This window comes from Pavona decussata, unplaced genomic scaffold (genome assembly GCF_977016875.1).
Source record: "Pavona decussata unplaced genomic scaffold, jaPavDecu1.1 SCAFFOLD_300, whole genome shotgun sequence".
NCBI classification, from domain to species: Eukaryota; Metazoa; Cnidaria; class Anthozoa; order Scleractinia; family Agariciidae; genus Pavona; species Pavona decussata.
The window spans coordinates 1,718,139-1,731,452 of NW_028145697.1; the positions used below are offsets into that span (position 1 = coordinate 1,718,139).

General features: G+C 38.5%; 2 protein-coding genes across 4 annotated transcripts in view; one reads left to right on the forward strand and one right to left on the reverse strand.

Annotated features, from left to right (window-relative positions):
- Positions 1-1,022: 1,022 nt before the first annotated feature.
- Positions 1,023-7,279, forward strand: LOC146454555 (galactosylceramide sulfotransferase-like). 2 transcript variants are annotated; one of them, XM_085095316.1, is made up of 2 exons: positions 1,023-1,219; positions 6,197-7,279. In XM_085095316.1, exons 1-2 carry the CDS (start codon positions 1,038-1,040, stop codon positions 7,260-7,262), a joined length of 1,248 nt encoding a protein of 415 aa, XP_084951442.1. In that variant the 5' UTR covers positions 1,023-1,037; the 3' UTR covers positions 7,263-7,279. The 2 variants fall into 2 exon arrangements, with proteins under 2 accessions (XP_084951442.1, XP_084951441.1); XM_085095315.1 differs by lacking the exon at positions 1,023-1,219 and adding an exon at positions 2,931-3,279.
- An 18-nt stretch (positions 7,280-7,297) lies between these two features.
- Positions 7,298-13,314, reverse strand: part of LOC146454556 (uncharacterized) — a 69,896-nt gene continuing 63,879 nt past the window's right edge. The window contains exons 18-21 of one of the 2 annotated variants that reach the window (XM_085095292.1): positions 12,726-12,851; positions 10,795-10,917; positions 10,502-10,624; positions 7,298-8,479 (exon numbers count right to left, since the gene is read on the reverse strand). In XM_085095292.1, the coding sequence (XP_084951418.1) occupies positions 8,346-8,479; positions 10,502-10,624; positions 10,795-10,917; positions 12,726-12,851 (506 nt within the window). In that variant the 3' untranslated portion in view covers positions 7,298-8,345. The remainder of the gene's footprint in view (positions 8,480-10,501; positions 10,625-10,794; positions 10,918-12,725; positions 12,852-13,314) is intronic. The other variant, XM_085095291.1, reaches the window with a different exon arrangement.

The window sequence follows — 13,314 nt, forward strand, 5'->3', positions numbered from 1 at the left end:
AGATTTCGCTGCGATTGTATGATGATCAGCCCGGGCACAACGGAGTTAACCCAGTCAAACTAGATTACTTAAAAGTAGGCTATTACTTAAGTATTGCCTTTTCCTCCTATCACAACCAGTTGTTTCAACGAAAAAAAAAAATGTGTTCTGGGCAATATTAAACCACAGGAGAGGGAGGGAGGGGAGGCAGGGAGAAGAAAATTTGTTTACATATATTTGAAAGGTGGGGGTGCTTATATTCCGAATATGACAGTAATGATATTGAAATATTCAAATTTGGATTGATATTCGGATATTGATATTAAAAAATTTATCTATCAATAGCCTCTTTGTTGGTTTTATATTATATTGCCTTTGAATGGCGTCATCAAAACGTCTGCACGACGTCGGGAAATTATTTTAGTGCGTAGTCACTCGTGGCCATTCGTGGTTATTCGTAGTCACTCGTGGCCATTCGTGGTCACTCGCGGTTATTCGTGGTCACTTGTTAGTAGTTTTAGACTTTGGGTAAGATGAATTTCAAGAACAAATTGTCGAAAAACTATCTAAACAACTTAAAAAAAACCTTTTAAATGCTGCTACTGAAGTAACTTGTGATTGGTTGAACTAGCAGGTGTGACAGGTGACAAACAACCTGAACAAACCTGTTTGATTCACAAACTTGTCTTGTTCAAACGCGCGTGCGTAACGCGTGGTGTCAAGTTTCCTTGATAGCCGCTGGCGCCGGCAAAAAAGAGATAGCATTGACTTGGAAAACCAGTGCGGAATCACACACTAGGAATGAATAGGGTGATCGGATGATATCATTGTTATTATTGCTGGAGAAATCGAAGATTTCAAGAGTTTGAGCCATTTCACACCAGGAACAAATATGATTGTCAATCAAAACCCCGTAGAGATTTGTTATGGCCAGCTGGAATGATGAGGACTGGTTTATTATATGTACTTCAATACTCTCGCTCCTCGTTGAAAAGTTGCGAGAAAGGTTCCGATATTACACATGCGTGGTTTAAAAGACAATTCACGCAAGCGAAAAGATGATTCGGAAACGGTTGTCAAAATGTGTTCTTGGTCTGGTGATTATTAACTGTGGGTTTTATATTGCCGCTCTTTTCTTTAAATTCCATCCATTTTCTTTCTCGAAAACCTCGCCAGTGAAACGAGAACTTCCATCAACGGAACAAAGTATGAGTGGAAGTGCACCGAAAAACGCAAGAGGGTGAGTAGATATGAGATTTAAAATAGAGATACGGCAATTGTTTTCCCGTTGTCGCCATACTTCATCTTTAAATACGAACAGCAGGTAGTGTTTTGTTCGCAGTTAGTTAAATAATACAACGTGAATTGGTATGTTAATGATTTGGTGCTTGAATTTACTTAAAAGGTGATTTCTTAATACTGAGTCACTTTAGGGTGTTACGACAACTAACATCTCCGAAAACTTAAACCCAACTTACTTTTCGAAATTACGAGTTACAAAAATTTAAAATGTAAAACTCGCTTCGTATGATTCTGTTCATTTCCTTTGCTAGAGCGTGGCGGTTTAGAGCGATAACTGTTGTTTTGAACGCTTTATGTTATGTCAGTTTTACATCTTTGGGGACGACCTTCACGCGGACAAAACGTGAGAAAACCTACTGATGGCCGGAGATTTGAAGGCTGGATAGAGCTCGACAAGGTTCTGATCAGACGGAAGTCGAATTTATGAAGACATGAAACGTGTTCTTTGTTTCAATTTCATCGCTTCCGCTTCCGCTATAACCTATGGTTGCGTGACCAAATAAGAATTTTAAAACCCGTATAATATTTTAGCAAAACTGATATCTTCGCCGGGAAAACGTCTAAATATTATTTAAAACACCCGTATCAAGGGCAAGATATTATGCAATGCATTTAAGCTCAGTAATTGCTGAAAGTAATGAGTGGTGCCAGTGCTTGTACTTGCATATCTTCTGTTCTGTGTTCGATCGTGACAGGAAGTAACACCATGACCGCAAACCGATGTCCAGTTGGTGGAATTCTAGCAAAATTTCAGTTTCAATAGCAACCAGTAAACAGAATAATAAAAGAAAAGCTTATCCAGCAACGCCGTGAAAATCTACATTTCCCGACAATACTTCTTTAGTTCCTTTCGTGTTACTGATATTTACGAATTCTATTGCTTTGCTCTAACAGTCAACAGCACTAATCGAACAGCATAGTTTATCTTAGTGTAACGTCTAGTGGCAATTTTTAAAATAATGATTATTTTAAAAATTTCTACGAGAAGTTACGAACCTCTGAATATTTACGTCCCAGATCTTCGAGCTCATTATCATAAATCATAAATCAAAAGCAACGATTTTATAGCTATCAATGGACCTTTATTTTTCCGCTTGGCCCAGCCACTTAGCTCGATTAGCTTGCTATTTCTAAGTAGCTGTGCCCTCTTCTTTAGTAATTTTTCTTTCTTGTATTAATGTAACTCTGTATAATTTCTGGGCACGAATAAAGATTGTTGTTGTTGTTATAGAAGGCCGGTAGGATTCATTTTGCAATTGTATTAATTGAAGCGGAATTTCGGCTGTACTGCCTTTAGATAGATCGCTGAGGCCCATGTCTAGAAAATAAAAATGAGCAAATAACCGAATCGGCGGTTACAAAGAGGTTATTTTTTTCTCTCTCGTTGGTGTGGTTCTATCTCTCTGTCGCGAAAAGAAAAAAAACTCTCTGGCACCCAGGGTATCGCTTGATAAGATCGCCGTTTGAAAGTTTCCTTGATAGCCGCTGGCGCCGGCAAAAAAGAGATAGCATTGACTTGGAAAACCAGTGCGGAATCACACACTAGGAATGAATAGGGTGATCGGATGATATCATTGTTATTATTGCTGGTGAAATCGAAGATTTCAAGAGTTTGAGCCATTTCACACCAGGAACAATTATGTTTATCACGTGATTGTCAATCAAAACTCCGTAGAGATTTGTTATGGCCAGCTGGAATGATGAGGACTGGTTTATTATATGTACTTCAATACTCTCGCTCCTCGTTGAAAAGTTGCGAGAAAGGTTCCGATATTACACATGCGTGGTTTAAAAGACAATTCAAGCAAGCGAAAAGATGATTCGGAAACGGTTGTCAAAATGTGTTCTTGGTCTGGTGATTATTAACTGTGGTTTTTATATTGCCGCTCTTTTCTTTAAATTCCATCCATTTTCTTTCTCGAAAACCGCGCCAGTGAAACGAGAACTTCCATCAACGGAACAAAATATGAGTGGAAGTGCACCGAAAAACGCAAGAGGGTGAGTAGATATGAGATTTAAAATAGAGATACGGCAATTGTTTTCCCGTTGTCGCCATACTTCATCTTTAAATACGAACAGCAGGTAGTGTTTTGTTCGCAGTTAGTTAAATAATACAACGCGAATTGGTATGTTAATGATTTGGTGCTTGAATTTACTTAAAAGGTGATTTCTTAATACTGAGTCACCTTAGGGTGTTACGACAACTAACATCTCCGAAAACTTAAACCCAACTTACTTTTCGAAATTACGAGTTACGAAAATTTAAAATGTAAAACTCGCTTCGTATTATTCTGGTCATTTCCTTTGCTAGAGCGCGTCGGTTTAAAGCGATAACTGTTGTTTTGAACGCTTGATGTTATTTCAGTTTTACATCTTTGGGGACGACCTTCACGCGGACAAAACGTGAGAAAACCTATTGATGGCCGGAGATTTGAAGGCTGGATATAGCTCGACAAGGTTCTGATCAGACGGAAGTCGAATTCTGAAGACATGAAACGTGTTCTTTATTTCAATAACATCGCTTCCGCTTCCGCTAAAACCTGGGGTTGCGTGACCAAATAATAATAATTTTAAAAATCAGTATAATTTTTTAGCGAAACAGGTATCTTCGCCGGGAAAACGTCTAAATATTATGTAAAACACCCGTATCAAGGGTAAGATATTGTGCAATGCATTTAAGCTTAGTAATTGTTGAATGTAATGAGTGGTGCTAGTGCTTGTACTTGAATATCTTCTGTTCTGTGTTCGATCATGACAGGAAGTAACACCATGACCGCAAACGGATGTCAAATGATGTTCAACAGATCGACGGCAGTTTTCTATGGTCTATACTCTTTTATTAAAAACTGGATCGTTGTATAATGGAATTCGAGCGATTTGATTGGTTAAGAAGCCATGGTATATAAGGCATTATTCCATGCCCGAGAAACAGAGACCATTAAATTGTCTTCTAATTGTTCTTACAAAGCGAAAATCAGCAAAATCTAGCAATATTTCTTGATTGTTTTTAATTATGGCGTTATTTTATGGTCTGTAAGAGTATAGACCATAGAAAACTGCCGTCGATTTGTTTTTTACAATAACATGGAAGAAGGACGTGCGGAATTGGCTATTTTTTTCGTCGAGAAAGAGCGCGCTACATCTGACGTCATTTTTATTGTCTGTACTCTTATAGACAATGGCTACGAGCCAATCAGCGCGCGGGAATTTGGACAGTTATTGTAAAATTCGTGTTGGCGGAATTATAGCAAAATTTCAGTTTCATTAGCAACCAGTAAACAGAATAATAAAAGAAAAGCTTTATATCCAGCAAGGCCGTGAAAATCTACATTTCTCGACAATCCTTCTTGAGTTCCTTTCGTGTTACTGATATTTACGGCGAATTATTTATTGCTTTGCTCTAGCAGTCAATAGCACTAATGCAAGAGCATTGTTTTATACAGGTTATTGTTTTAAAAATTGCCATTAGAAGTGACGAACTCTGATTATTTACGTCCTAGATTTTCGAGCTCATTATCATAAATCACAAATCAAAAGCAACGATTTTATAGCTATCAATGGACCTTTATAGAAGGCCGGTAGGATTGATTTTGCAATTGTATTGAAGCGGAATTTTGGCTGTACCGCCTTTAGATCGATCGCTGAGGCCCGTTGTCTAGAAAATAAAAATGAGCAAATAACCGAATCGGCGGTTACAAAGAGGTTATTTTTTCTCTCTCGTTGGTGTGGTTCTATCTCTCTGTCGCGAAAAAAAAAAAAAAACAACTCTCTGGCACCCAGGGTATCGCTCGATAAGATCGCCGTTTTGAACGTTAGATCCGCCAATCGATGTAAGCAAACGGTTACTGGAGAAAAGTAGTGGAATAAATTACCGAATATGCCGATTTACCGCCTTTTTGAAGTTAAAATTTGTCGGTTTATAGTTGTCACAAGATAGCTCGTAATCCTTACTTTGCGTGGTATTGACACCTCGCGGGGCTTCGCTGGTTACTCCAAAGGTTGCTCCTTTTATTTTTGCACCAGCTTTCTCGTATTCTTTTGTTAGATATCGAGTAGTGATTCACGATTGGCTGCGATATTTTGTGCGTTTTTGTTTGCTCTTTCTTCTTATAATTTCTATAGTGTGCGTACTTTTTCCTCCCTCTCCCCAATCCCTCTTTGTTCACTTTTCTAATTTGCACAATTCTACCGTCACTTTGCGCGCGATTTGAGGGAAAAAAGTACGGCTGTCTATTGTGCATGAGACTAAACCACGGTTTTATCATATTTCCTTGAATGAGTACTCAAGGCAAGCTTTTCAAATTTTCTATTTTTACCTTTCTCAACATAAATAAACTGGTAAAAATATGTGAGTTCGTAATGTGTTTCATATATTCACATTTATAAATAAACTGGCTTGAACGTGCAACAACAAATTGTCCGTGGCTTTTGATTTGCAAAAAATGAAGTCTTCTGTTACCTCGGGCATTACGTCTGACATTTGTTTCGTTTTTGAGGGGTTGGTGGTTATTTGAGTTGTGGATTGTACTTGACAGGCGACCCTTAATCGAAGAAATAAGTTATTGTTGGGGTCCATTTTAACTGAGAAATGTTACTCTATAGAGCGGTCTTCAATCAAGTGTCGAAAGTCTTTTCGCGTTTGCTTTGGTTTTGCTTTACTACGCTCTGTCATTGGTTAGGAAAACTCGCGCCAGTTTCTAATCCAATGCGAAGTAAAACCAAAATTAATCATGATTTGCTCACGCGCTTTCCCGCGCTTGGCACCGGTTGCATGCATTTCCTACGAATTCGGATTGGCTTATTACCCTTTTTACGTCTGTTGTGATTGCTAGGAGTAATTACTTTGGTTTCACATCACTCAGCTGAAAACCGCTGTATCTCAGCCTTTAAACTAATCGCTCTTTTTTTCTTATAGTTGCACTCCTAAAAAGAATGTGGTTTTCCTCAAGACACACAAAACAGGCAGTAGCACCTTGTCTAACATAATAAATCGGTTTGGAGACAAGAATAATCTCGTTTTTGTCGTTCCAACGCAAAGGTACAATCGTCTTGGATGGCCGTGGTTTTTTCAGGAAGATCACATGATCCACTACAACCATACCAAACCCAACATGCTTTGCAGTCACTTACGTTATAACCGCGAGGTCCTCGAGCGCATCATGCCTAATGACACGGTATATGTGACTATTCTGCGAGACCCAGTGCAACATTTTGAATCTACTTTCTCTTACATGGCGTTCGGTGACATTCTGGGAATTTCAAACGAGACTGATCCCTTGGAAGCATTCCTTCAAAACCCTAAGGACATTTTAATTAATTATTTATTGACCAAAGATTTGAGGATAAATAGTGATCGTTTGAAGCTTATACGAAATGGAATGTTCTATGACTTGGGCTTGGAGAGCAAAGACTTTGATGATATAGTGAAGATTAATCAAACCATTCGGAGGCTTGATCGGGAGTTCGATTTAGTGTTATTGACAGAGTATTTCGAGGAGTCAATGGTTATGTTAAAAAATTTACTCTGCTGGGATGTAGAAGATATGACCCACTTTCACCTTAATCAAAGACACCAGTCAGAAAGGAGAAACATCTCATCTGAGTTGGTCAGTAAAATAAAACAATGGAACAATGCTGATATTGCGTTGTACGAATATTTCAAGGAGGTTTTCGTGCAGAAGCTCAGGGAACAAACCGTGGATTTTTTCCGAGATATCAATGACTTGAAGGCAAACAACGCGGCGTTGCGGGACATCTGTTTAGAGTCTGTACAGGAGAGAGACGAAGGGTATCATGATGTGGATATTACGGCATTTAAGATTCGTCAAAACTTGACAGAGCCATTGAAGACAATGTGCAATAAAATGACCTGGAGTGAGGTTAGATATCTCGGTTATTTTAGATACAAGCAAAATAAGCTGTTTGCCTCAACAGCAGAACCAAGAACGTTTTGGGGAGATCTTAAAAGCTGGCTAACTTAGACCGTATTCAAGTTACAACTATCGACAAATGGTATAGACAAGTATTCAAGTGGATCTCGTCCGTCACCAGGATGCCTGCTGTAACAGCTCTGAAAGTTTAAGCAATTTATCCCAGGCAAGTCGAATGCTTACAGCAGGTATTCAGCGATACATGCGGAAGAAGAAGAGTAAAATAAAATAAATATATAATGAATCATCAGAAGGATCGAGTTAGTCACATACGTTTGGTACATGTGCCATTAGAAATATTGTCGGGGGGTTTAGGGTTTCAAAGAAATTTGAACAGTGCTGACTGCAAAACCAGTTTTGTCAATAATTGCGAGAGGGATTTTATAGTGAACCTACACAGTGAACTTATTGATTGTGGTAAGAAATGAAGAGGACGAGGCCGCGATGGCAATTGTTTTTTTTAATCTGGTAGAAAGCTCTGAAAAAGCAGACAAAAGTTTGGCGATGCAAGTTAACTGAACCTAACAGATCAATGACCTTTTCTACAATCCGGCGGCCATCTTGAATCGAAATGCATTGTGCAGCGCCCAGGAGGCAAGGCCAGTATGACACAAAAGGCTTTTGCCTAACTTATCTTGCCTATGAATAAAACCTAAGCAAAACTTTAATAAAACGATTTTTCAGTTATATACACACTTTCTTTCAATAAAGGTCTTCTTTTTGTCGCCCGAAACGCATCTCGAAACAATAAAACACGGTTTCTAGGTATCACGCGCTGACAAAAATTGATTCACTCATCGTAGATTCCTAGACTGTGACATGTTTCGAGAATTGTGATCCGTTGTAATAATGACATAAATGAATCCAGTTGGTCTTTATTTAGATACGGTACTTCAATCATGCAGCTTGAATCTTCAGAACTGTCATGATAAATTCAAAGTAAATAGCCAGACTATACTTGTGCGAACCTTGTCTAAAGGACTATATTGCTTCTCCTTTCGTGACCACATTGTATCATCCCAGTGGATCTTGCGTTCATCCAGCACATGTTTACCAGGTTGTTTAGCTCCTTTAACGAAAATTTACAAATTGTTTTTTTAGAAGGTGCAGGTGGACTTACTTAATTCTAGCCTCTTAATCTTCCTCTGCACATTCAAGTCCATTCCCGTGATATCCCTTTTTACAGAAACATTTATATGATCCTGCAGTGTTGGTACACCATGCGTTGACGTCACAGTTATGGCGATTGCTCAGACACTCATTTAGATCTGCAGGAAGAACAGGAAAAGCAAAGCTTTTGGAAGAGTTTAACATCATGAGAAGACACAAGCTGTCAACATGTTATGATCTTTGTGCTTGGGTGGGAGAAAGCAGTGAAGATGGCATTGAACTAATCAGCCACGCGAAACCTTATTAGGACCTGTTGTGCCTCACAGGAACAAGTTGGATGAGCAGATGAACGCTTGTGTTTATGCGTACCACAAGCAAGTTTCATGGTCAAACAAAAGCTTTTAATGGTATAATTATGTTTGTGTCGCTAGTGAAAACATCACTATGGGTTCAAGCCCTGTTCAAGCTTTGATTATTGTAATCTAGGGTGCCCCACTGAATATCACTTTCGTGATGTTGGCTCCCTGCCTAAAGATGATGATGATGATGATGATGATGATTATTATTATTATTGTTATTATTATCATTATTATTATAACAACAATCGTTTCATATTCATCCTAAGTCACTTTTCGCGAAACGACAGGGCAAAACTGATTTCTTGTCCCGAGAGTGTTCAGAATAATGCGAAAGAGAGAAGAAAGGAGAAAAAGAGAGGAGACGAAACAAAATAATGCATCGCATATCGCACCGCACACTCAAACAAGCATGGCTTCAGATTAGATACAGACTAAACAATGATTATGAAAATAGCAGATGTAATATTTTGGTTTAAGTATGCGATATTAATTACACATTAAAGCCTGGTTCCCACTTGTGCGATAAGCACAAGCATAAGCTTGCGACTTTCCCACATGTGAAACAAGCACGAGAAAATAAGGCATATCCAAGCGCAGTAACGTTAGAGATCTGGAAACTGATTAAAGATGGCGGAATCATCTTGCTTGTGCTTGTGCTTACCCCACGCCGGTTCCCACTTGTCAAATAATCACAAGCGTGAGATAAGCACAAGCACAAGGAATGGGAAAAGTTTCTTTTTCTTGCGCTTATGCTTATGCGTAACTCACGCTTATTTCATGCCGTTCCCACACGATTTTTCTTATGCTTATGCTTGTGCTTATCTCACAAGTGGGAACCAGGCTTAAGACTGCTACAGGTATAAAAGATTATTTGTGTCTATTGATGCCGGGGTACCATCAAACGTCACAATTTCGTTTCCAAATTAAATTGCTGACAAATGGCACTTCTTTAGCATTTAAATTGGAACTTTAAGTATGTGCTGAAACGACTGCAAAGCGTTGGTTGAATGCTCAACGTTTTGTCATGGGAACATAGAATTCCTTGGAGAGATTATGTGAGACGTTTCGCGCGTTATAGTACTACTCTATGGAGTGTTTTCACATGACGTCACGGCGGCCATGTTGGTGTCCCAAAACAAAGAAATGGCGGCCATGTTGGTGTTCCAAACTAAACCGCTGGGAATTGAACTCTATTTTTATGCAAATACTTTCTTTTGTTCAGTAAACCAAAATGGCCGGTAGTCACGTGAATGAAAACACTCTATATAGTAAATATATTTTAAAGTAAAGTGAGCCCGTGATGCCAAACACTGGAATTGACCCCGATTTTCAGTAACCTAACCAAATGTTTGCAAAATTAAATGTGCCCCAGGTAACAGGGCCCAGTTGCTCAAAGCCCGATTAAGCTAATCCTGGATTAACGAGAATTTTGATTCGAGTTTAATTATTAACCAATAAAGATTTTTCAAAAAGATTTCTGTCCCTCAGTTTTAACTTTGACTTTTCCCTACCATTGTCTTTAGACTTAAAATTGGATTCTAAAAACATTTTTGACGAGCGAGCTGAAAACCTCGGTTTACTTTTAATCGTGGATTAGCGTTATTTGGCTTTCGAACAACCGGACCCTGGAGGACTAAAACTAGCAGTACATCCCAACAACCACTATCGCATGATTTCTTACATTATGTAAATATTCCAAACGGAGCAAAGTATTGCGCTCGAAATCTGGTAGCTGAACAAACGAGTAAAACAACGCAAAAAGCAAAAGAGATCCACCAAAAGAGTACGTAACAAGGGTAACAAGGGGATGAAGATTCTTACCAATACAATACGGACCACTGGCAATGAAGCCTGATTTACAGTTGCACATGTAAGACCCAACGGTATTAAAACAATCTTTATGCAGTGAGCATGGACTTGGTTCACTTATACATTCGTCAATGTCTGAAAAAGAAAACATTGTTATTATACATTTTTATCACCAAGGGATAATTCCTGCTACCAAGGTGACCTCAGTGTTCATTGCAGTGGTTACAAGTTACCGGAGCACACATGTGTGGTACGTGTGACTTTACTTTCAATCAGAACTCAAGTAAAGGGACAACGACTATTACCAAGACACTTGCTATCCTTCCAAATGTATCCAGTCTGGCATTCACATCTGTACGATCCTTCGGTATTTACACACACATCATTCTCAGGACAAGGTTGCTGACCTTGATTGCACTCATTTATATCTGCAACAATATATCGAAAGCATTAAGGTAGTATTAGTCATCCCACAGGAAACTCTGGGCGTGAACAATTCCTTTAGAAAGGTGAACATGCATTATTCAGAGATAGCAAAGCTTCAATTTGGATAAAAACGCCACACATTGCTTTGTATTTTACTGCATGTTTGACTAATTGCTCCTTAATTTTCTCCAATTACTCCCAGTTTTCTTTCTGGATTCCAGTGGGTCGATACTAAGATCGGCTTTGCGCGCACAGTCATAAGCTAATAGACTACGGGTCTTGGTAAACTAACTAAACTAATTGGGTCTTGGTATACTAAATTATCTTCTTCCTCATGGATATGTATATAAATTAACTATTCTTCTCATTTACCATAATAACAATTGTAGTAAGCGGCACAATGTTAGTTATTATTAAATATGTTATGCAAACCCTCGACTGCGTCTCGAATTCTCCCAACCCCCCTCGTGTTTAGATGAGGTTATGTAAACACGGAAAAAGTCCTCTATTGCTTAAACCTAGATGTGACCCTCCTCTTTAGTAATATATTCATTTAGAAAATTAATATTAATGTAATGTAATTATGTGCCAAGAGGAAGAAATAAATAAACTACTCAAATACTAAAATATAATTAATTCCAGGCCCACCCAAAGACATTAAGTAACAAATACAATATGAGCGACCAAATTGTACCAGATATAAGCGAGACATTGTATATCCATTACAATACGGGCGCAAATATTGTATTGTGCTTACGAAATGAAAAGCCTGCTTTGTTTTTGTCCCGTGAGGAGAATACTCATAACTGCTTTAGAACATGGAAGCCGGATCTCGGATTCGAACTCCAAAAACTGCAGAAGAAAAAGCTGCATGGTTGCGTGAAACTACCCCTAAAAATACCAGAAACAGTACAAAATGGAGTTTGAAGATATTTCAGGAGTGGCAAACTTCTCGGTCAAATAAAGTAGCGGCAAATGAGTCGATGGGATTTCAGTACGCAAAGGTTGGCGAAGTTTAAGATTTAACCGTCGACATCTCGCAAATGTCACCTCTTTCGTTGAATTTCTGGATGACGAAGTTCGTGGGTGAAATAAGAAATAGTTTCAGCGGTCGGTATCCTCCAAGAACATTGTATCAAATTGTCTGTGGCATTAACAGACATGTCAGGAAAGTGAGTGGTGAGGATGGCGTAAACATGCTAGCGAGGAGTGACCGAAGGTAAGTGAAAGGAATTGTTTTGCATTCTTTATTTTAAACTCAAATTAATAACAAATCGTTTAACACTTTGGTTTGTTGTGGGCAAATAAACTAACTTGTTCAGTTGTTTTCTTTTCCTTTGTTTCTTTGCTCTCAATCGAAGGCTTGGGTTTTCTGTATCATATACAGAATACTAAAAGCTCTATTAGTATTCTGAATCAGTTCGACAGAATACTATTAGACCTATTAGTATTCTGTATCAGTTTGACAGAATACTAACTGAGTTATTAGTAATTTAGTATTCTGTAGGAATTCATTAATGCAAGAGTTTTCACTGTGCTTTCCAACTGGCCATTTATTTTTCTTTATTTCCATCATTCCTAGAGCCCTCTAAATTTTTCGCCTCAGAATGAAATCGAATACATACAGCAAAACAGCTAAGCAATTGCCTATGGTGCCGTTTCCTCAAACAATTGTCAAATTAAAGATTTCATCTTGTGAACATGTGAACCCATGACCATAACAGTTTTCAAAAACAGTGAAAATAATTACTGGCCGCAGTTTCTTCAGGTCTTAGATTAGATTTTACCATAGGAAGCTACATATACATACCGTGACAAAATACTTTGCCATGCCCAGTGTATCCTTTTGCACATAAACAGGTGTATGACCCGTGGGTATTTACACAAGTTGCAAGAGGGCTGCATGTATAACTGCCAATGCTACACTCATCTATATCTGATAGAGAACAAATTGAAACTATGTGTAAGTGGCAGTTCTCTGAAAAGTGGGGTATGAACAAATACATGAGCTATGAGTATTCACACAACTTGCAAGAGAGTTGTACATGAAACTACCTACATGCACTACACTCGTCTATATCTGACAAAGGACATTTTAAATGGAGTAGTAAAATACAGTACGCTGAACAGTGAGGGATAACCCTTGGGTGTCCATACAAGTTACCAGTGGTGCACATAAAACTGCCAATGCTACACTCATCTGTGTCTGATAGAGAAATCGAATCTATGCGTAGACAGCAGTTCTCTGCAATTTAATTTAATTCTATGCAAAGTAAGGTATGAATGAGTGTATGGCTCACACTCATCTATATCTGATCGAGAACACATATAAACAGGGTGAAAATGGCAGTTCCCTAACAAGTGAGGTATGAACAACTGTATGAGCCCTGATTACTAAA

Bases quoted from the DNA above. Each gene is read 5' to 3' on its own strand.
- LOC146454555 (XM_085095316.1), top strand. From the start codon at position 1,038: ATGATTCGGAAACGGTTGTCAAAATGTGTTCTTGGTCTGGTGATTATT. The intron at 1,220-6,196 runs GTGAGTAGATAT...TTTTTCTTATAG, and splicing joins GCACCGAAAAACGCAAGAGG to TTGCACTCCTAAAAAGAATG.